The 24,617-nt window shown below is 40.2% G+C and overlaps 1 protein-coding gene across 6 annotated transcripts; it reads left to right on the plus strand.

The window, feature by feature from the left end:
• The first annotated feature begins 7,865 nt into the window (after positions 1–7,865).
• zpax1 (zona pellucida protein AX 1) lies at positions 7,866–18,761 on the plus strand. 6 transcript variants are annotated; one of them, XM_059981768.1, is made up of 22 exons: positions 7,869–8,185; positions 8,269–8,330; positions 8,410–8,502; positions 9,737–9,861; positions 10,245–10,385; positions 10,488–10,568; positions 11,704–11,871; positions 11,995–12,091; positions 12,508–12,725; positions 13,316–13,469; positions 15,206–15,420; positions 15,496–15,610; positions 15,680–15,882; positions 15,961–16,078; positions 16,157–16,323; positions 16,409–16,485; positions 17,320–17,447; positions 17,655–17,844; positions 17,917–18,061; positions 18,137–18,230; positions 18,299–18,397; positions 18,477–18,761. In XM_059981768.1, the coding sequence occupies exons 1-22, from the start codon at positions 8,106–8,108 to the stop codon at positions 18,593–18,595; spliced, it is 2,889 nt and encodes a 962-aa protein (XP_059837751.1). In that variant the 5' UTR covers positions 7,869–8,105; the 3' UTR covers positions 18,596–18,761. The 6 variants fall into 6 exon arrangements, 5 of the variants coding, with proteins under 5 accessions (XP_059837755.1, XP_059837750.1, XP_059837754.1 ...); XM_059981767.1 differs by having other exon boundaries at positions 7,868–8,185; positions 15,961–16,323; XM_059981771.1 differs by lacking the exon at positions 8,269–8,330 and having other exon boundaries at positions 7,868–8,185; positions 15,961–16,323.
• Positions 18,762–24,617: the final 5,856 nt, after the last annotated feature.

Genomic DNA, 24,617 nt, shown 5'->3' on the forward strand with positions numbered 1-24,617 from the left:
CTACCAAGTTGATTGAATAAATCACAGAATTTGAGTAAAATCTTTACATTAACAACATATTTGGGACCTTCAAAAACTTGCACTTAGTCAAGTCTCTAACGCACTGCCTATTGCTTATTGATGCAACATGTTACACACTGAAATTTTATACAACATGTACAAATTTGACTGATCTTGAAAATCCAGCCACAAGTATTAGCAAAACACATTCCAACAACTTCCATGACACCACCTCAATGTTGCATTAATAATGGATTAAAGATCAAGCTGTTCTACCCATACAATTAGCCAAAGAATGGTCTTCCGAAGTCATTTAGAATGGTTTCATAATCACTACTTTATTACCAGAAGTTCTCATTCACCTAATTCTAGAAGATGAGAATTTGATCTACAAACCATCCCTAAAATGGTGAGAATATGCAACAAGATTACCTTGTGCAATACAAGAGTGTCCTAGGTCTGGCTTCTGGTCCTCCTATAAATTGCTGGAAAAAATACTGTATCAGGTACTCTGGCATAAATGACCCTAAAACCTGTTGGGGGGGGGCAAAAGTTTACACCTTGGATACATTTAAAACCCTACACACTAGAAATACATAATAACAGAATTAATTATTGACACAAAATTGTTTTTGCCCAGATTCTTTGCAAAATTCCTCTCAAGGCAATGAATTAATCAGTTCTTATGGGTTCCAATAGTGGAACATAATTGACAAAATCCTTGCTAGATTTGGAACTTGAGATTGAACATGCATAATAAACATCCAAAAACCTACTAGCCAAAATGCGGGCAATACCATAAGGTAAAAGGCAGCAAGAAAAATCCGTATCTCCTAATTGCATGCAATTGGTATTTTGTATTTGTATTTGCTTGGTATTTCACAAGCTCCAGTTCACTGAACTAGTAACAATACACAACCTGATGAAGAGCGCAATGGGTAAATAGAACTACTGATGGAGTGACAAAGTTGAGAAATATTTTGTGACCGTAAATTCTGAGACAGTGTAATTTGTTTTCAAAATTTCTGTTTTAAGTAAGTCCATGAGCTTTTATTGAAATGTTTATTTATGCTTGAATAAACATTGCTGATATAATTCATAACAAGTTATAATAAAGTTGTTGACTTCATGTACAATAGTGACAAATGCACCAAAAGCTCCACTGAGGATTAATCTTAATTTGGCTGAAATAAATGATGCTTTCACCGTTTATAGATCCAACTCAAAACCTTCTGAGTCAGTGCTTTAATGCAATACATTAAAAGCCTCATTGCTAGGTATGCATATTTTCAGTCACTCATCAGTGAAATGTACAGCAACCCCTGACTTGTCTTTCCTGAACTTGCAATTCCAGCTTAATATCCAAATCTACCCCGGCAAGGCAATGTCCACTACATAGCAGCAAGGCCAAATGTAATGTACTCACATAGGGGATGGAGAGGTCTGAACCAGCTGTCAGGTATCTGGAGTGCCTTTGAATAATTCTGAAAGGGAGGGAGATTCAAACACTTTAATCTATTAAACAATTGAACCATTTTAAAATACAAATTCAAAATGTTATATTGCAGGTAGATCTGAGTCTGAGTAGCTCAGATGCAAGCCTAACATTTCACTGAAAGATTTTCTGCCATGATCTGAGAATAGATTGTGGTTCTATCAGCTAATGGTAGAATCATTAGGCATAGAAAGGAAGACTACTGACCACTGTTACTTTGCTACAAGAATGATCCAATTTGCCCCATTCTCAGACCAGAACTTTTCATGCAATTGTTTATGCATTTAGGAATCTGCTTCTCAGATTTTGATTGTTCACTGTGTGAAATATTTTTACTTGTTTTGCCTGTTTTCTCTGTTCCCTTAAATTCATCTTACCCAGTCCATCAAGGAAAGCAGTTCAGTGTTTACTTTCTCTGCAGCCTTAAGGCAAGCACTTCCTAATCATCTGCTATCTTTTCTCTAACGCCAAGCTTTTCTACTCAATCTAAAGTCCTCATATCTGGTTTTATTGGAACAAATCATTTCTAAGTCCTTTCTAGGACTTCTTAGATTAAGAACTTCAAAGATTCAGGACCTTCTAAGTGAAGAATCTTTGCCTAAGAATCTGTGGAGGTTCAGTCAAGCATTTTCAATCTTGATCCTTTAGAGTGAGACTGTGACCTTCAGTTCTATAGAGGTTTCCGAGAGACTGGATCTAGACACAATATTCCAAGCGTTGTCTCACCAAAGCTCTCAAGTTTTATCTATCTTGCATTGATTTCTGGAATATTTCTTCTTTGATAATGACACCAAAGAAATATCATGTAATGTATCTGTCATTTTAAGTGTTTTTTTTGTCTCTAATCAACCACAACCCTTCCTGAAACCATTAGTTAGTTATCAGAATCAAGTTTATTATCACCAGCATGTGATGTGAAATTTGTTAACTTTGCAGCAGCAGTTCAATGCAATACATAATCGAGCAGAGAGGGAAAAAGAATAATGATAAATAAAACAAAAACATAATAAATAAACAGGTATATCAATTACATATATTGAATAGATTATTTCAAAGGTGCAAAAACAGAAATACTGTATATTAAAAAAGTGAGATAGTGTCTAAAGCTTCGAAGTCCATTTCGGAATTGGATGGCAGAAGGGAAGAAGCTGTTCCCGAATCAAATCACTGAGTGTGTGCCTTCAGGCTTCTGTATCTCCTTCCTGACAGTAACAGTGAGAAAAGGACATGCCCTGGGTGCTGGGGTCCTTAATAATGGACCTTTAATAATTATATTCCTAAAGACATATTTAGGGTCCCATTTTGTGTTAATTGCCGGTCTAATCTCTATGTCTCTATTTCTCTGTGTTTCTCTGTGAGTCTCTTTCTCCCTCTCTGTCTCATTTCCCCTCCCCTGTCCCCTCCCTCTCTCACTGGTCAATGCTGTTCACTAACAATTCTGCTTTTCAATAACTGATACTCATTCCAGTTTCAACTCATCTGAAGTTATTCTCCCTGTGATTGTTCAGGTTTATTCTGGCTTCCATCCACAAGCCAAAATTGTGTGATTTATTAGGTTACGTAGCCACTGTAAATTGCGACTAGTATGCACGTGAACAATTGAATTTGAGGAGAATGGGTAGTGAGAGAAGTTTGATGGTCAGCAAGACTTGCCATGGTACTTTCTGTCAATATAATACAATTGTGGACAAGCAGGAAATAGGATACAGGTATAAGTATTATACAATGAAGATATAGTGACTGACAAAAGTGTATTAAAATATGGAAACAGAACGTGATGAGCTTGCCACAGGTGTCATCACTGTGGTTGTCATGGCCTTAAGTGTAAAAGGGAAGTTTCAGGCATAAGAACTCTAATCAGGAAGTTGTAAAGCACATAATGTTTATAAAGGTGATGCCAGAAGTAACTAACCATGCACCTTCCAGTACAGAATTAGTCAAGAAAGAATAAATTATTGAAGATGCTGTTTATGAGAATACCATACTCATTAAGTCAGAGAGAATGTGTGCGTTATGTTCTTGAGATAAATGAGCCTTCTCCTTCACCCACAGCATATAGTGTAACCTGAATACTATCCTTTGTCTACACAACAAACTCAACTCTATTCCTTTCCAATTAAATCTTCTTATGGTAAATTGTTCCTTGTCCTTCTCCATAGTCAACTAAAACCTGACAAAAACATAGCATGGCTTGTTCATCTTAATATCAGAAGTTTTCCATTCATGGATGAGTTTAAAAGTTGCTACATATCTAAAAGACAGCAACACTTCTACCATGATTATTCTAAACACTGATGTGTCCTCAGCCCCCACTCTATTCCCTGTACACTCATGACCGCATGGCGAGGTTCTGCTCTAACTTCATCTTGATACAGGGGTTCCCAACCTGGGGTCCACAGACCCCTTGCTTAATGGTATTGGCCCATGGAATAATGAAAGGCTGGGAACCTCTGATCTAGAAGTTTGCAGATGATACTACTGTAGTGGGCCATATCACAGATAATAATGAGTTGGGGTACATTCAAATTCTGCTCAACCTGCAGCTACAAGTTAGCAGATTGTACCACTGTAATGAGACATGTCTCAAACAATGACAGGTCAGAGTACAGGATGGATAGAGAGAGCTCAGTGACAAGGTATCATGACAACAACCTTTCCCTTAATGTCAGTGAAATGAAAGAGCTATTGATTAACTTCAGAAAGAGGGGCAGTGCACATGCTTCTGTCTATATCAACAGCATTGAGATTGAGAGAAGCTGAGAGCTTCAAGATCGTAGATGTAACATCATCAATAGTCTGTCCTAGTCCAATTGACCTAGTTGATATTACAGACAAGAAAGCTCACAATGTTTCTATTTCCAGGGCAAGCTAAATTAATTTGGCATGTTCCTGTTGACTCTCATCAATTTTTATCAATGCAAAAGAGAAAGCATTCTGTTTGGATACATAACAGTTTGACATGGTAATTGTTCTGCACGTGACCATTCTCCAGACAGACTGGACCCTGGATATTCCTCTTCCCCTCTCTCTCTCCCATCAGGAAGAAAATACAAAATTCTGAAAGCACATGCCACCAGGCTCAAAGAAAGTATCTATCCCACTATTATCAGCTCTTGAATGAATCACTTGTAAAGGAATCTTGGCCTCACAATCTACATTGTTATGATCTTGCACTTCATTAGTTACTTGCAAGGCACTTTTTAGTAGCTTTCACACTTAATTCTGCATTGTTATTGTTTCACCTTATTCTAGCTCAATGCATTGTGTGATGATCTGATTTTTATAAGCAGTTTGCAAGTCAAGCTTTCCACTGTATAATGGTGCATATGACAATATTAAACTAATGCCAATACTAATACCAAACCGTATGAAGCTAGGTCACATATGGAGCAAATCTGAATTATTGGATTCTTCCTTTCTGTAAAGTTTGATGTATTTCAACATTTGCCTTTTATCTTAAACTTTCTTATTTCAGCTATATGGGCCTTAGGACCCATACAGCTCAGCACTGGTGTCGTCACAGAGCAATGTGTGCTTAAGTGCCTTGCTCAAGGACACAACATGTTGCCTCAGCTAAGGCTCAAACTAGCGACATTCAGATCACTAGACCAACACCTTAACCACTTGGCCACGCGCCACACTATTTACTCAGGAAATAAGACAAATAAGACGGCAGATGCTAAAATCTGGAACATAAAGCGAAATGCCAGAAAGACCCCACGGGCCAAGCAACACCTTTGGAAGGAAATGTTGAGTTTTCTGGTCAAGACCTTACAACTGGACTTTGAAGGAAGAGGAAAGATTCCCAGTATATAGCAGTGGGAGGGAGGGGCGGGACAGAGGATGGTAGGTGAAAAGTGGGATCAGATCAGGGCTAGAAGGGATATTGGTTGATTCCTATATCTCTGCTCCAACTGTTCTCAAGAAGAGGCCTTCTGCTCGCAGTCTTCTGAAATGTCTTCCTTCTTTCAGAAACATGACTTCCCCACTAACACAGTTGATGGATCCCGCACATATATTTCCTCCATTTCCCACATATCTGCATTGACACCTCCTTTTTCCCCAAAACAGAATAGTGGTAGAGTTCACTTCATCAACCTCTGCATCTAGCAGTCTCATTGCTTTGCGATATCCTCCAGCTGATCCCACTACCAGTCACATCTCTCCCTGACTTTCTGCAGGGATGACTCTCTTCATAATTCCATATTCTACCAAACCCTTCCCATTCACCCTCCTTGTCAGCATCCCCTCATCCCCTGCAACTGTAGGAAGAGTGATGCCTCTTCCTTCACCTCCAAGGACCTAAACAATCCTTTAAAGAGGTAGAAATCCAGCACCTCTACCAACCTAGTCTACTGCATTTGGTGCACACAATGTGGCCTTCTCTGCATTTGAGAAGTCTTGCTGATGAGGCAAAAATTTTGTACAATCTTGCACTCCATCTACAATGGACATCTCAAGCTTCTAGTTGAAGTTTCAACTCTCATTCTGACTCCCACACTGACCAAAAATTATGCTGGCCTTGTCCATGGCTATGGTTAGGCCAAATTCAAATTGGAAGAACAATGCCTCATATTCTGCTTGAGTATCCTTACAACCCAACAATCTGAACACTGAATTGTCCAGTTTCTGGCAACCCCCACTCACCTGTTCATCTAGAATTCATATCCCTTTGTTCCTCATTCTCAAGCATTTCCTCTCTCTGTCCTCCACCTGGTTCCATATAACTGTTATCTCTATTCTCATCTGGTTCCATTTAACACTACTAGTTTTGTCCTATCCCTCCATCGTACTGCCATATATTAGCAATCTTAGTAATGAGGGAGTCTACAGAGAGAAAGTCATCACCCTGACAAGAAAACAACCTCTCCCTCAATGCCTCAAAACAAAGGAGCTGGTTGTGGACTACAGCAGGAATGGAGCCAGGCTAACCCCTATTGACATCAATGAATCTGGGGTTGAGAGGGTGAACAGCTTTAAGTTCCTCAGCATAAACATCTCCGAGGATCTCACGTGGTCTGTACATACTGGCTGTGTGGTGAAAAAGGAACAACAGTGCCTCTTTCACCTCATTCGGTTGAAGACATTTGGTATGGCCCCCCAAATTCTAAGAACTTTCTATAGCGGCATGATTGATGGCATCCTGACCAGCTGCATCACTATCTGGTATGGGAACTGTACTTCGCTCAATCGCAGGACTCTGCAGAGAGTGGTGCGGACAGCCCAGGGCATCTGTAGATATGAACTTCCCACTATTCAGGATATTTACAGAGACAGGTGCGTAAAAAGGGCCCGAAGGATCATTGGAGACCCGAGTCACCCCAATCACAAACTGTCCCAGCTGCTACCATCTGGAAACGGTACCGCAGCATAAAAGCCAGGACCAACAGGCCCCCGGACAGCTTCCTCCACCAGGCCATCAGACTGATTAATTCATGCTGATGCAACTGTATTTCTATGTTATATTGACTATCCTGTTGTACATATTTATTATAGATTACTAAAATTGTACATTTAGACAGAGATGTAAGATAAAGATTTTTCCTCCTCATGTATATAAAGGATGTAAGAAATAAAGTCAATTCAATTGAATTCAATTCTTTCTGCCTCCCTGTCAGTCCAGTTTGGGTCTTGACCCTAAACTTTAATATACAGTACATCTTTTGTTTCCACGGATGCTGCTTGACTTGCTGAATTCATCTAGCATTGACTTTTGTTTTAAACTGGGGTTGCAAGGGTCTGATATGCTGTTTTCTGAAGAGCAAATGAAGATTATGATTCTGAGTAACTACCTGTGGAATGAAAGCATTCACAATTTCATCAAGCACAGTGTGCAAGAGTGGACTGTGTACATTGAGGAGGACAACATCAGTGGTGTGGAGAGGGGAGACTTGCAACATGGGCAACTGCCCAAATCCATGGACAGCGAAGAGAGGAATCCTGAGTAAACCCTTGATATTTATGTCAGCTAACAAATACAGCATCTCTTTATCTGCAACAACATTTTGACTTTCTCCAGTCGGATTTCCTCTCCGACTCTAAATAAAATTAAATATTAAGATTTCTTCCAATTCCTCCTTCCTGTATCCCATCACCCGTGTATTCAGCAACAAAACCTTGCCGCATTCCTTTTCAAGATCTTCTAGGTCCTTCTAAAATCGTCCTTCCTATTTGTGGTTGTCATCTATTTGGGCTTGTAGTCCATATATTTTGATGTACTCGTAACAAGAGAATTGAGCAGCGGAAATGCCGAGTGTTCAAGTTCATCCATCAATCGCTGATAGTCACGGGTCACCTTGCCGTTTGCGATCAGTCCCTTGACAGTGCGCTATACTTATTTGTGCCTGTATTGTTGGCTTTCTTCCTACGCAATAGAGACTGTTCCGGAACGTCGATCCTCTGAGGTGATTCTCCATCCCAGAGAGAAAGGTGAATTAGCCCCAGCACAGACAGAGGGCAAAGCCATGCCGTGAGGGTATTGCGCACCCCTCCCTAGCCGGTTGCACCGGCACGTGGGTCACGTGCTCGCCGCCGGGCCGCTCCGGACCCATTTAAAGCGCCCGCACCGTGACATCGCTTCCACTCACTCACTCCCTGCCTGCTGTTCCTCATGGGAACGAAGCAGCAGAACGGCACAGGCACCGCCCGGACGGACGAGGTCTGGACCATGACGCCTGCTCTGTTACTCGGGTGAGTCTCGCAACGTGACGGGGACAGTCTGCGAGGAAGACGGAGTTTGCCGTCTCGCTGATGTGCGCTCGTTTGCTTGACAGGTTGGTACTGGCGGCGACTGCGGCAGCAGCTCCGGGCGGCGGGATGCAAACTGAGTCTGCAGGTCAGTGTCCGGGTGAAGCCGTCGGGAGGGATGGTCAGGCGCCGGGTCCGTAACACTGGCGTGTTTTCTGTTTCTGCAGATTTTGTGAGGACTGAATGTCGGGACAGTGTCTTTTGGTTTGGACTGGACACGAACTTTCTCGCTGGGAAAGTCTGGCAGATTAACATTGTTGGTGAGTTCTCCGCGAACTGGAGCCTTGCTTCCGGGGAACGGCGTTCTACTATTGAGTCCAGTACCGTGCAGGCCGATCTACACCTCAATCCCTAACTTGTGTAATTTTACTGTTGTTACGGTAATAACCTGAAGTTGAACAATCTTAATTGTCAGCGGATATTTGAGCTGTAGGCCGTACTTTTTGTCATGGCTCCAGTGATTCAGATTCGACCCTGACCTGCGTTAGCTGTGTGAAGTTTATACAATATTCCTACCGTATTCCGCTTTCCGCCTTTGGCAGAAAGCTACAGATTGTGAACTAACAGGCTACTGTAAATAACTCCTAGTGTAGAAATGGTAAAGGGGATGTTCCACACTTTGACCCTTCCAGTCCTGCACTAGCTCGTGTATTTCCTCACTAATTTATCATACAATGTATTCTCCCCATCTGAGAAATCGGCTGTGGAGGAATTAGAGGGGGTGTTGATGAGTGAGGAAATATTGGATTTTTTGTTGTTTCAGACTGAATAACAACCTCAAGTTGTAAGAATGCAAGAAATTCAAACAGTTGAATAAACATTTGAAAGGAAGGCCTGATTTACTGACAGTGGAAAATGGTCAGTCATGACTTTTTAAAAACGTGGAGTATTTAGAAGAAACAGCAGGTGTATAACTGAATAGATTATTGGCCACTAGCATTAAAAAACTATGGTGGAGAGGCGGATAGAAACTGGGCACAGTATTCAGCAAAACTAATGGAATAGGCTTGGAGGCCATATACATAATTGTAAGCTAACTGAACGTCTCCAAGTAACATTTTAAAGTTGATTAAGGCGAGTCAGCAGCTGAGAAGTTGGATTTGAACTATTTTTTGAACTACATTTAAAGTATTGCCTGTATTTTGTATCTGGTGGATATTTGTGCAGCATTGTATAATATTTCAAACCTCTTCTCCCATTTTACCTAATTAAGAACTTGTGAACAATAAAATGGATATAAAACAGGACCATGTAGTATGGCCTAAAATTGCTTTTCATTTAATCTATTCTGCAAGCTATCAATTATTGCAGGAAGCATAATAAGCCTTGTTTGTATTAACTTTTGGAGCAAACTTACTGAACTTTTTTAATAGAAGAAATTCCACCACTTTTAAATACTCAGGGTATGTCTCCATCTTTATTTTGGCACAGAAGTAGTCTTTGGCATTGTTTGCAAATATGAATAGCCCAAACTCTGGTTGTTTTTGCTTTCAGATCAGTCTGGTTATGTCTTCTCTGTTACACCAAGATCTGCTTCACAGTGTGGTTACACTCTCATAGTAGATCACCAGAAGATTGAATTCCGTGCCTCCATACTCAGCTGTGGTGTACATATCCTGGTAAGTAGATTCTACAATGTTCACTTGCAAAGAACAATTTAAAAACTAAACTTCAGTAAGTATTTTTATGGTTTCATTTTGATCTCTTAAGTCAGTTTAATTACAATTAATGCAAAAGAGTAGGGAGAAGCAATGTTTCTGGTCATAAATAAATTAACAATTCTTATTTCTTAATTTTAATTGATCCTATAGAATTAAGGGAACTGGGAGTGATTGCTACATACCGCCTGTGATTCACTGACAAACATCCAGTTGTCACAGGATGAAGATATAAATGAAGAAAACTTAATTATAGGAGACGGTGAATGGAAGTTCTATAGGTGACCTTATTAACTGTGTATTAACCATGCTGGTGCAACGTATCCACTCTAATTTCTTTCCAGAATGATGAGCAGTTTAATCTTACTGTGCAAATACAAGTGTTAGGAGCTGACATGGGTGCTTCAACGTATATTGAAACTCTATCTTGTATGTACTCTCCATGGGCTGGAAGAGAAATCTACTGTGAACAAAATTACATGCAGGTAACCATTAAACAATCCACCAGATTAGTAAATGGTCACAACCTGGCTGTGAAAACAACAATGAAAATACACTAACCTCTGCTTTTCAATTCTTCTTCACAGGTCTCTGTACGAAGAAACATACCAACCATTGAGGAGGATTATGTTCAAGATGCTGAAGATTGGGCTTTGGCAATCCCAGAAGTAGGTTTTTCCCCTGACTGTCTTGCAAGAAACATATTTTAAATATTAGAATAAGGAGGCCATTTGTTCACCGATGGATTACTTAACCACTTATTTGCATGAAGTATTATCTGTGCTTCAACAATCTATTATCTCAGTGTTGATACTGGTATGTGGAATTCAACACTGCCTTCAACAAAATAAATGGGAACAAGACTGTCCCCCAAAAAACAAATGGGCTCCTGTTTAATACTGTGTCCAGAAGTTGATTTTTATTCTATCAGTTGTTTGGGTGGTGGTGGAGCAGAATAAATGGTACCTCGGTATTCTAGGGATGGATCAAAAGCATAGGACTGAAGAACAACTGTTGGAAAGTTTAGAGGACAAACTGGTCCTTTTTTTCTGGTGGGAGGGAAGCAATGAACAGTCTGCACATGCATGTAATTGTTGAGCTTGATATTATTATGGGAGCTCATTTGTATGTAGGGTACCATAATCCAGGTGTTTGTAACCAGTCATGGCCTGTGTTGTTCATCAGTTGTCAAGCAATGTTTCAAGAATAGTTTCCTACTTTAAGAATAGAAATTAAAGCATTTCTTTCAATTTGTTCTATATAGTATCTGAATGTAATAGTAATAACAATGCTGTTGTGCCTTAAATATTTTGATAATCCTTTCCTCACAGATTTGTATTTAAAAAATAAATGTTTGCCCAGAATAAAATTTAGAAGCATGTCATGCTTCAAGCAACTCCCATTTCTTAGAAAAAGCACCCAAGAGTGTATGTTAATGTCATTGCATCTCTACACAGAAGCACTTGTTTAAACCTTGAGGAATCCACTCAGTCAGAAGTTTAACATGCCAAGACCTTGATGCATGCCAAGGTCACTAAAGGCACCAGTTGCAGAACTAAGCTTCTAAACACAGCGTAATAAAGCAGCTTGCTATTGCCTAGATCTATGCACCCCTAACTGTGCTTTGACTCCTACTGCCACTTTATTTTCCTGCTTTTTCAAATCCTAAGTTTTTCAAGTAATTTCAAAACTTGAGCTGAATTTTCATCTGCACGTGCGTTGGTAAGGAACAACAATCGGCATTACCTAATAATCCTTTGGATGGCATTTGAGAGAATCAATTCCATGGTCTTTGTCATCTAGGCTGTTGACGCAGAAAGTGGAATATGGCAAGTAGTATTCCATACGTCTAGTGGCAAAAAGAGTATGACAGTGAAGGAAGCTCACCAGTTGAACTATGGAATCAACACCACTGAGACTCGTATTTTGTTCCGTGCTCCATATCACACAAAGGAGGCTGAAGTAATTTTGGTAAGTTTACTAATACTTTCAACTAATGTACTTGAGGGTGGGTTGAAAGTGGGGGGGAAATATAATCTCTAATAGTAATCAAGAGTTTCATAATATTTGCATGACTACTCCCTTTACATTTAGGTCCATGAGGTCCCCTTGTCTGTAATAAGATCAACTAGCTTCTATAGACAGCAATGGATGATTCTGCTAATTGATACTGCAGCAGCTTGCCCTGTTGGTAAGGATTGAAACATTATACTATGAATAGCACCTAGATTCTCTGCTTTCTTCCTTTACATATCAAGTTGTTCAAAACTGAATGATCAAAATTTATCCAGTGCCTAGAATAGACAAATGTGTTCATGTTATAGGCCAGTAAATCTGTCTACAACTAATTTTCTCATGTCCAAAAGTAATTGCCATTGAAAATCGGAAATTAAATTTTGCATGCTATAGGTTCTCCTGTCCACAGCACCTGGGGACCATACTCCAGGAGTACAGTTTTCAGTATTTGTGGGGTTTTCTCATTTTCTCTTGCCCTGTAGTCTTAATACATTCTAAGATGCTTTCCGTTTTGATCCTCTTATCAAAAAAAATTGCTGCCATGGAATCAATTGCTTGTCTTGTGCCTTCCCCCACCACCTCTCCTTCTAGATGGTACATCATTCACTGATGACCTAATCATCTGGACACTGCCAAGAATATTCACTCCAATTGTAACCAGTGAAGTTCATCAAGACAACAGCTCTATGGGAGTAAATGGTATCAAACTGGATCCAGAAAGAATGGCTGAAAGAAATTATTCTTTAGAGAAAAATGACACCTCCCTTTTTATAAAGGTTCCAATTGGTGCACAGGATGGATACTACAAGGTTGGTTAAATTTAGCTTTTCTTTGGAGTGGATGTGCCAGGAGTAATGCATCATGAAATTTGGTCAATAAAACACTTTTGGATGTAAGTTAGTATCAACTCAAATTTGGCAACATGAAGATTGGACTCCTGCATTCATAAACAACTTTACAAAAGAGCATTCTGTGGGATTGTGGGTTGATTTGGGTGTGTTGTAAATAATTTGAAGCAAAGTCAACCAATTCCCATAGACCTTGTCTCCTTTAGATGTGTAAACAAATAGTTTAATCAAAACCTATATGTGAATCTTTACCTAACTATTCTTGCATTCTCTAATAGTTGGTGCTGTATCCTAATAAAATCATAATTCTGCATCCAGACCAATGGACATTATTTGTGCTCCACTTTGGTCAATATCCAAAAATCAGATTGGCACTTGATACCTTCTCATCTGCACATTAATTCTCATTATCAGCTTCAGTGCTACCAATTGGCAAGTTGCAGTGTACCTTTCTCAAACTGGGGGGGGGGGGGGACTACCGTATTGAAAGCAGGTTTTTAAGTTGTTTGAGCTTGAAGTCACTTGGTCCTAACAACTGAATTGTTTTTCAGAGCTATGTGGTGAATGGTCAGTATGGCATCAAGTATAGCATTAATCTATTCTTGGAACACTTGTGGGAAGATGACACCTGGGAACTGAATAAAATGAACGTTGTCCATCCAGTGACCACTCCCTTTATTCCTAAGCCTCTAGTTTACACTGATGGTAGGTATTGTGGTAAAATGATATCTGAAGTTTGTGATTTTTAAAAAGGAAAGGTCTCTTGAGCATTTTCTAGTAGTGCTGAGAATTTTTGTGCTCAACTCCAAAACTGATTTGATGTCAAGTAAGGATATGTGCTGTTTTCTCCTGCTATTAAGAGAACAATAATTATTAATGGCTGCAAGTGTGGGAGAGGAGAAACACTATGGCCATCCAACAGATGCACCACGTAATCAGGACTTTATGCTTGATGACTAGGATATCAATAGACAATAGGTACAGAAGTAGACCATTCGGCCCTTCAAGCCTGCACCACCATTTTGAGATCATGGCTGATCATCTACTATCAATACCCGGTTCCTGCCTTGTCCCCATATCCCTTGATTCCCCTATCCATAGGATACTTATCTAGCTCCTTCTTGAAAGCATCCAAAGAATTGGCCTCCACTACCTTCCGAGGCAGTGCATTCCAGACCCCCACAACTCTCTGGGAGAAGAAGTTTTTCCCTTAGCTCTGTCCTAAATGACCTACCCCTTATTCTCAAACCATGCCCTCTGGTACTTGACTCTCCCAGCATCTGGAACATATTTCCTGCCTCTATCTTGTCCAATCCCTTAATAATCTTAAATGTTTCAATCAGATCCCCTCTCAATCTCCTTAATTCCAGCATGTACAAGCCCAGTCTCTCTAACCTCTCTGCGTAAGACAGTCCAGACATCCCAGGAATTAACCTCGTGAATCTACGCTGCACTTCCTCTACAGCCAGGATGACCTTCCTTAACCCTGGAGACCAAAACTGTACACAATATTCCAGATGTTGTCTCACCAGGGCTCTGTACAAATGCGAGAGGATTTCCTTGCTCTTGTACTCAATTCCCTTTGTAATAAAGGCCAACGTTCCATTAGCCTTCTTCACTGCCTGCTGCACTTGCTCATTCACCTTCAGTGACTGATGAACAAGGACTCTTAGATCTTTGTATTTCTCCCTTACCTAACTCTACACAGTTCAGATAATAATCTGCCTTACTGTTCTTACTCCCAAAGTGGATAACCTCACACTTATTCACATTAAATGTCATCTGCCAAGTATCTGCCCACTCACCTAGCCTATCCAAGTCACCCTGAATTCTCCTAACATCCTCATCACATGTCACACTGCCACCCAGCTTAGTATCATCAGCAAATTTGCTGATGTTATTCTCAATGCCTTCATCTAAATCATTGATGTAAATTGTAAACAGCTGTGGTCCCAATACCGAGCCCTGTGGCACCCCACTAGTCACCACCTGCCATTCCGAGAAACACCCATTCACCGCTACCCTTTGCTTTCTGTCTGCCAACCAGTTTTCTATCCATGTCAATGTCTCTCCCCACCACCCCCCCCCCGATGCCCTGAGCTTTGATTTTACTCACCAATCTCCTCTGTGGGACCTTATCAAATTCCTTCTGAATATCGTGGTGAAGCTGCGGGCAATGCTGGTGTTGATGAGGAGGAGAACCTTTTTATTAGTGTATACATGGAGAAAAGTGCTTTGCCTTGTAGGATTTGACTTGAAGCTGTGTATTAATAGCTTGCCATGTATCTGTCTCTTGCATTGCTAAAATTCATTTGAAAGTATCTTAGAAATTGACTACATTAAAATTAGATAAGGAAATTGTGCTGCAGCGGTGGAAGGTAACAGTATCAAAAGTGTATGAGTGTGTGTGTCAAGAGTCCAATTCTATGTATCTCTTCCAGATACCATTCCAGAGCAATGGCTATTTAATGTATCACTGGGCAACTTTCTTCCTGATGTGGAACTGCAGAAGCTCACTCTGGGTTCTCTGTCCTTTCCTGTGGATGAAGAAAATCAATTTTTTGATTTATACCATGGGAGAACCCCAAATGAGACTACCCTCAGTAAAATCTTTGTTCTTGAGGTTCCAATGGAGTCTCCAGTTGTGGATAGGAAGGTAATAGACTATTTGTTATATATATTTCAATGCTGTCTCAACAGCTATTAAGTCTTGTTCATTTTATTCTTTTAGTATATTGGAGATGGTGTTGAACAATATACTCTTGACATCACCTACACCTTGATAGTGGTGCCAGAAGATGAAATATTCACCCATTCTGTTCAATTAATACATAAACACCATATAGGTGAGTTAATGTGGCTTTGTTCTTAAACTGAATTCTCACAGCAGAGATTAAGCAACTTTCCTCCTGCAGTACTTCCTGTGGCAAATGGCTTTTGTGATGAGGAGAATATGACATTGGTGATTACTCATGGAACCTTGGATCAGTATTGGATCCCCTTCATTGGAAAAGTGCAGCTCTCCCTTCACTCTGGACATGACGGTTATATTATGAGAGAGAATGGCACCCACTTAACAGTCACTGTTCCACGTAATGCAGCTGAGGTAGTCCATGAGGTATGTAGTTTACCACCAAATGGTTTCTTACAACTGTTGGAATGGATTCATTTTGACTCGATTGCCTTTTCATTATAGGAAGTTGGCCACCAAGGCATAAGAAGTAGATTTGACTTCCAACTGAAGGATAATAAAAGCTTGGAGGTGCTAGGAAACTTCTCCGTATCCTGCAGCTTTCCTACTTCTGACTTTATAAGTAAGCTTTTGCCTTTGCATCTACACCAGTGGCTGCCTTGCACTATTGCCTTGACAACCATTTGTTTCTCCTCTTCAGCATGTTTCCCAAATGGCAAAATGGTAATTACAGCAATGAAACTTGGAACACAGTTGAGAATGCACACGAATAAATTGATGCTGAAAGATCCAACTTGCAAGGCAAAAGAGAGTGAATCCCAAGCAGTCTTTGAATTTTCTGTAGACTCATGTGGAACAACGAGAAGGGTAAACAGTGGATGTCTGTATAGAATGCTGAGCCTGCAAGAATGTCTGGTCAGGCATTTAGTAACTACCAATGTTCTTCCTTTAGTTTGAGAAGGATTACATGATCTATGAGAATGAAGTAGTATACGTGGGAGCCAAATCAAAGAAGAAACCAACCTATCGGTAAGAATGAGAAAATAAAGATCAGTTCTGGGAGCAGATATGGCATATGGAATTCAACATGGGCAAGTGTGAGGTGTTGCAATTGTTTAGGAGGACAAATGCGTAGTTAATGGCAGGACCCTTAGAAGCTCTGATCTTGGGATGCAAGTCTCTACCTTCCTGAAAGGGACAATGCAAGGAAATAGAAAAGTGGAGAAGAAGGTGTATGCTTCATTGATAAAGGTATTGTGTATGATTCAGAAAGTTGTGTTTCAGTTGTATGAAGCTTAGATAGCCTGTACTTGCAATGTTGCATGCAGTTTGTTTAATCCATTACAGGAAGGATGTGATTACTTTGGAGAGGATTCAGAAGAGCTTCACAAAGATGTTGTCTGTATGAGAAGATATTGGCGTAAAACATTGGACAAACATCGGTTTATTTTGTCTGGAGTATCAGAGTTTGAGGGAAGACTTAAATTTATAAAATTAAGCCATAAATGACTTTTCCCCACCCTGGGTAGAAATTGAATACTAAAGAGCATATAGTATCCTTTGGGTAGGGGAGAGGGTCTGTGTAGTTTGAAGTCAATGTGCGTGGGTCAGTTTTTAGAGGCAGCTGCCTGGAGCATGCTGCAAGTGAGCAGTGGAAGCTGATAAAGTAGTAACATTCAAGTGGTTTTTAGATAAGTATGGAGGCATGGAAGGTTACAGATCATGTGCAGGCAGAAGGGACTCATTTGTTTTGGTAATGTGCTCAGCACTGATGTTATGAGCAAAAAGTCCTGTTACCTGTGCTTTACTGTTATATAAAGTTTCTTTCATATCTGTGAATAACTGCACATTTTCTCCAACTAGACTTGCAATATCTTGTCATTATCCCATAAATGATTCTGTGCATCTTCAGTTTGAGCATCAAATTAATCCTCTACCAATTGTTATGCCTGGATTTGGACCTATCATCTTGAGTATACAACTTGCCAAAGGTAAAACTCTTGGGTTTTAATAATTATGCACAAGTATTAAAGGAATTTTAATAACCATCTGTGACTTGTCAATTTGGTGATACCTTTAAAGCGCAAATACGCGAGTGGGAAGAAAGGCAAGTTGTGACCATCTTTTCAACTCTTGGGGCCCTCCAAAAAATTTAAACTACCTACCCACATCCAGGTGTCTTCGTTTGAAATTTGCAGATGTATCCTATGCTACCTTGTACAAGGACAATGAATATCCAGTTGTGAAGTATCTGGCTGACCCTCTCTACTTGGAAGTACAACTGCTGCACAATGAAGATTCACAAATTGAGCTTTTCTTGCAGTCCTGCTGGGCAACTGCTTCTCCAGAAAGAGACAGTATACCACAATGGTCTATCATTGTCCAAAGGTATGTGTGAGCCTCTTCTGGTGCTGGGCAGTTGGCAGTTAACAAGAGGTGACTCAGCTATTTTGTTAACAGCTGCGAGTATGAAGCTGATCCGCATATGACCATCTTCCATCCAGTCACGAGGAATGAGAGGGTCAGGTATCCTAGTCATGTGAAAAGGTTTGAAGTGAAGATGTTTGCTTTTACCATGGGAGATCTGAATATCTTATTGAGAGAGGTGAGAACTGTTCTTCATAAATGTGCTCTGAATCACTGAGCGATATCTAATGTTTTCCTTGGGTTTTTTTTAAAGGTGTACTTTCACTGCAGTGTAGTCTTGTGCAAAGAGGACCCAATAAATGAGTTACTCTGTCCTGGAAACTGTGTTCCAAGAAAACAGCGAATGGGTAAGTTAGCCATCTTCCCGGGAAGTTTGTTGCCAGTAACTTGGTGTTGATGGACTATGTAATTGCAGGTCGGAGTGCGGCTGGAGAGCACCGCTTGGAGGGATCTGTATCATCAGGAGCAGTGCTCATCTTGGCAGATCTTTCTACAGTAGAGAATAGGGTGAAGGGTGAGAAGACATTCTTGAACTAGTATTAGAAGGTGGATTTTATTTCAGAAAAATAATTTTTTTTTTTACTGCCCCACAGATACCCAAGGGGAATCTTATTCCTGGCCAGTGCTGCTGCTTGGAGTTGCAACAATTGTTGGTTCCATTGTAATTGGAATTCTTAGTTGTTATATCATGTGCACAGATTATTTAAAATAGATGTATTCAGGACTAAAATATAGCAAATCTTCAGTGCTGAATATTTAACCAATCCATTTTATGTGCAGGATGTTCTGTATAAGCCTGTATCCACTGAATGTTAATTCAACAACTATAACTTGTATTTGTGGGGAGAAGGAAATAAATTGCTTTTCATTAAATCTAATTCTTGTTTAGCATACGCTTTGAGGGCGGGGGAGTCTATGGAATCAAAATTCAGTGTTTTGATCTGAAGAACAGGTCTACTGAAATGGAACTAGTATAGAATTAAAAGCATTTGTCAAGTTTCAGTGGGTCAAGACTAAATGCCTCTAAATCTTGAGACAGGCTATTAATCCACTTGATAAGTTGAGGCAACTAATATTTTAGTAAAACTAATTTCAGTAAGGTATTTTGCTACCTAAGTTATCTGGCTGGTGAGAAATGTGAAGTAAATGTTGTGTCATGTATACCATGTGGATTAGGAGAAAATTAAAGGGCTGAGGCTTCAGTGAGAATTTTGAAATTCTTTGAAAACTGATGAAAACTCAATCTGAAACTATCTACTGCAATCATAATCAGTTAAATTGTAGAACACATTGGCATTCACCTTGAGTGAATAGGAAGACAGCATATCAGGTAGTAAATACTTTGGAGCAGAACAATTTATACCTGGAGGAAGTCTGCATGGTGGTGATACTTTTTTTAGTGTAAAATGATACACTTGGTGATGCATGTTGGCACTTTATATACCATAACCATGAAATTTGGATATGACATTAAAATATGTTTTTTGGGATCATTTAACTAACCATATTTTGTGTATTTCAAAATGCTGGAGAAACCTAGGCAGCACCTATGTTGAAGAGTAAACAGTCAACATTTCAGACCAAGACCCTTCATCAGGATTGGGGGGGGGGGGCGGAGAGGAGAAGAGAAAGGAGGTGAGAAGCCAGTGTAACAAAGTGGGGGGGGGGGGGGTTGAAGGAGAGGAAGTAGTATAAGGTAGTAGGTGATAGTTGAAACCAGGAGAGGGAGCAGAGGTGAATTAAAGAGCTGAGAAGTCAATTGGAGAAAGAAATAAAGGGCTGGAGAAGGAAAAATTGGACAGGAAAAGACAAGTTCTCCAGCCTTCTTCTTTCTGGTGGTGATGTGATGCATTAGTTACCAGACTAATGGTCTGGAGAACTAGATGTATTTCCTGGCCTGCTGCATCCTGGCCAATTCTGAAGTGCCCTTGCGCAAACACTCAGTTGTATGTTAAAACAGATAAAAAAGAATAGGCCTTCCATCAACCTACATGGCAAATCTGGATTGGTCAAATTTGCTTCCAGCCCAGATGTCCTTGAAAACGCTTCTCATGACTTGTGAATTGCTGTATACATTGGGGGAAGCATCCAAAATTCACATGGCACTGTCAGGACATACACAGCTGAAGTGTTGCTGTTGCAACCCTTTTTAGGAATAAAGGCAAAAGCAGTGTGCTGTAGGATCACCTTTTCCCATTATGAAAAGTCTCCTCAGCCACTCCCCTCTACATCAAAACTTATTCCCACCTTGGGCATCTTGAGATATCAAACAATGCTCCTCCAATTCTGGCCTGTTGGATTTCTTTGAGTTATTTCCTTCACCCGTTCTGTCACCAGGCCCTGGAATACTTAACCAAATATTTCTACCTAAGCAAGCTTAAGTACTTATGGCCAAATACCCTTTAAAAAATCTACTACTAATCAGGCATTTGATTACATATTATTTATCAGAAGATTTGGTGTAAAAAAAAAAAAAAAAAAAAAAAAAAAAAAAAAAAAAATTATATTGAATGGTCCTGTGTAACAGCTTGCATATATTGCAGTACTGCAAATTCCTTAAGTGTAATTAAAAATAAAGTGAAGGTGTTCAAAAATCAGAAACAAAACAGAAAATTCTGGAATATTTTCAGAAAGTATTTTCAGAGAAAGTAACATTTTGGAAGAAAAAGGTTAATATTTTATGTTATATCACCATAAGACATAGGAGCAGAATCAGGCCATTTGGCCCATCAAGTCTGTTCCACCATTCAATCATGGCTGATCATTTTATTCCACCGCACCCCCCAACCCCAGTTCCCAGCCTTGCCCTGTAACCCTTGATGCCATGTCCAATCAAGAACCTATCAATCTCTGCCTTAAATACACTCAACAACCTAGCCTTCAGAGCTGCAGATGGCAACAAGCTCCACAAATTCACCACCCTTTGGCCAAAATGATTTCTCCACATCTGTTTTGAAAGGGCACCCCTCTACCCTGAGGTAGTGCCCTCTTGTCCTAGACTCCCCCACCATGGGGAAACTTCCTTTCCACATCTACTGTCTAGACCTTTCAACATTTGAAAGGTTTCAATGAGATCCTCCTCATCCTTCTGAATTCCAGCAAGTACAAACCGAGAGCCATTAAACGATTCCTGGAATCATCCTTGTGAACCTCCTCTGGACCCTCTCCAATGCCAGCATATCTTTTCTAACAGGAGGGGCCCCAAAACTGTTCACAATACCCAAGGTGAGGCCTCACCAGTGCCTTATAAAGCCTCAGCATCTCATCCCTGCTCTTGTAATCTAGACCTCTTGAAATGAATGCTAACATTGCATTTGCCTTCCTCACCACTGACTCAACCTACAAGTTAACCTTCAGGGTGTTCTGCACAAGGACTCCCAAGTCCCTTCACGCATCAGATTTTTGGATTTTCTCCTCATTTAGAAATTGTCTGCACATATATTTCTACTACCAAAGTGCATGACCATGTATTTTGTCATATTGTTAAAGCAATTCATCTAGGCATGTTAATGCAAGAATAATGATGAAAACATCCCTAAAGGCAGGGGATGAAGTTAACAACATCACCAAAAATTGGCTTAATTTTGTAAAACAGAGTTGTGGTGCTCACCACTGCTTTCAAAAAGAAGCACAAACACTACCATTGGCCAAAGCTCATGTATTATGTAGCCCAGATGCCAGCTAGTTTAACAAACCTCTTTGGTAGACTTACTGTAAATTCAATCCGGCTTAACCTACTGTAATAATCACAAGGCGGTGATGTGAATGGGTTTCAAGGAGAACAATTATAAGGGATAACTCTTGCATCAAGTACCCATTACATTATTAATAGACCCAAATATTGGTGATCGCAATTTGATACGGATAATTGATAGAGAAAATGGCATAACAATACAAGAAGTCCCAAGGTTATGACTGTTTCTGAGAACTGTTCAAACTATTTGTAAATCAGAACTGAACAAAACAGTGTGTGGGAAAGGATTACAGCAACAGCTGTGAAGGGAGAGCAAGTGAGTGTGGGAACAGTGACTTCCAGTCTAACCAAATCTGCTCAACCAAGCCCTTGAAATGGCGGGAGTGGGGGTGGGAGGGGAGGTGATGCGGGGAGAAGTGGTAAGAGCACCTAAAGACACAGTCCCACTCAGCATCCATTCACATTGATTTCACTGGTCTTATTTGAGAATGGCATATATGTATCGAACTGTCCATAGTTGGTGTTCATAACCTGGAGAGGATTTGCTGGCACTTAAGCCAAATAGGGGTGATCATGAGATCAAAGGTCAACTGTTCTTTTAGGGGCACCACATCTTAATGAGTAGACTTGGATCGATTCTACAATTCATAATTGGATACAGAATATATTTAAGTAAGTGAGAGTGGTGTTAAAGCAAAAATCAATGTCAAACAAAAATACAATCAGGTTCATTATCATTGATAAATATCATGAAATTTGTTGTTTAGTGACCTTAAACTCATTCTTCTGTGCCACTCCCCCGCATCTCTCATCCACATCTAAGATGATCAGCAGTTTGGATTTCAAAAAGCAGATTTACAAAGGCCTGGAGGTAACAGATAAAATTCAAAAGAGTAGGTTCAAAGTATACACACAAAATGCTGGAGGTCCTGGGTCATTGCAAGACAATGTATTTTATAGTACACTGCCAAATTTGGCATCATTTAAATATCTCAGGAATATTTGCCCTTGGACAAAGTATGGGGTCTGGCTTAGACAGCTGTCAAAATTTGAGCTTTTTGCCCATATGGCATTAATACCAAACAGTTTTTACTACACAGCATCTCCAATGCCCAAGTTTGAACTCGAGCATTTGCTGATTTTTCTCTTGTTTGTGAGACTGTGAAAAGCTTGTCTTGCATACTGTTCATGCAGATCAAATCATTGCACAGTGCATTCAAATAGTACAAGGTAAAGCATTAACAATGCAGAATAAAGTGTCAGCTGTAGTGAAAGTGCAGTGCAAATATGTAATGAGGTGGAAGATCACAATGGAGTAGATTGGGAGGTCAAGAGTCCCATCTTGTCATATGAGGGAACAATTCAAGTCTTACAACAGCAGGGTAGAAGCTGTCCTTCAGCCTGGCTGTATGTGCTTTCAGCCTTTTGGGGGGGGGGTGCAGAAGAGAGAATGTCAAAGGTGGATGTGGTTTTATCTATGCTTCTCACTGTCTCAATAAAACTGTCAGAATAATCAGAGTCCATGGAGGGAATGCTAATTCTCATGATATGCTGAGCTGTGTCCACAACCCTCTGCTGTCCTTGCATGACTGATGTCGGGGAGTGTATGGGCATGCACTCACGTAGAAGAAATGAAAGGGTTGATTATTTTCTAAATGGAGAGAAAATACAAAAGCTGAGACTCAAAGGGACTTGGGGATCCTTGTGCCTGATTCCCTGAAGGTTAATTTGCAGGTCAAGTCTGCAGTGAAGAAGGCAAATGCAATGTTAGCATTAATTTCAAGAAGACTACATCCTTGTTTTTACATTCTAATGTTGAGACTTTATGGAGGCCTCACTTGGAGTTTTGTAAACATTTTAGGGCCCCATTTTTTTTTAAAAAGGATGTGCTGAAACTGTAGAGAGTTCAAGGGAGGCTCATGAAAGTGATTCCAGGATTTAATGGCTTATCGTATGAAGACTGTTTGCTGGCTCTGGGCCTGTATTCACTAGAGTTCAGAAGAATGAGGGGTGACCTCAAAGAAACCCATCGATTCATGAAAGGCCTTGATAGGGAGAGTCTAAGATCAGTAGACGCATCCTCAGGTTCAGTCATTTTAGAACAGAGATGAGGAATTTCTTTAGCAAGAGAGTGGTGAATCTGTGGAGTTCTTTGCCACAGCAGCTGTGGAGGCTTTAATCTTTAAGGCAGAGTTTAATAGATTCTTGATTGATCAGGTCATGAAGGGATATGGGGAAAAGGCAGGAGATTTGTGCTGAGAGGAAAATTGGATCAGCCATGATGAAATGGTGGAGGGACTCAATAGGTCAAGTGACCTAGTTCTGCTCCTCGATATATTTTATGATACTCATTGGTATTCACGTCTGGACTAACCTCTAGCATTCCAGCAAAAGGTGCAGTATCTACTGCCTACTGATTCAATATTCTCCCTGGTGATTAAAGATCATCATTCAGCTACAAGATTATTGCCAACGACTAAAAATCTGCAGCCTACGAATTATATCATCATAGTGTTCTGGTGCAATGATAATTGTGTGAAAGTTTGGAATTCATTTTGAAACAAGTTTCAGTGAAGTTCTGTTCGTGATGGCTCACGGTGATTTAAAATGTTTTCATTCTTTCCAATAACGCTGTTGAAAAAAAGTTGTTCGATGTGAACTTGATCGTAGCAGCTTGTAACCCAAAAGCAACGATTAAACTGCAAGCACGGTAGAACTTGATTCGCATTACCACCGCCCCTCCCCCACACATGCGTGCACGCGCTACCCTCCAGAAAAAAAATCCACGAGAAGAACAAAAAAGAGGTTTTGCTCGCTCAGCAGCAATAAACGAAAGCTGGGAAATTTACTCCCGCACGAAATGATCATCTGAAAAAATATAAATGCTTATGCTAATGGTTTTATTTGATCTTTTCCATAATTAAGTAAATACAAGAATTAGAACTATTGAAGAGTGCCGGGTTTTATATGAGACACGGCGATATAACTATTTCCCTGGTGATAGGCGCCTATGAAAACGAAGCATCCGAGAAACGCCCCA

The sequence above is a fragment of the Hypanus sabinus genome, chromosome 10, assembly GCF_030144855.1.
Source record: "Hypanus sabinus isolate sHypSab1 chromosome 10, sHypSab1.hap1, whole genome shotgun sequence".
NCBI lineage: Eukaryota > Metazoa > Chordata > Chondrichthyes > Myliobatiformes > Dasyatidae > Hypanus > Hypanus sabinus.

Excerpts from the sequence above, each read along its gene's own strand:
- zpax1 (XM_059981767.1), top strand. The coding sequence starts at position 8,106 with ATGGGAACGAAGCAGCAGAACGGCACAGGCACCGCCCGGACGGACGAG. Across the intron at positions 13,470-15,205 it reads GCCTCTAGTTTACACTGATG|ATACCATTCCAGAGCAATGG; the intron begins GTAGGTATTGTG and ends TATCTCTTCCAG. Across the intron at positions 15,611-15,679 it reads AATACATAAACACCATATAG|TACTTCCTGTGGCAAATGGC; the intron begins GTGAGTTAATGT and ends TTCCTCCTGCAG.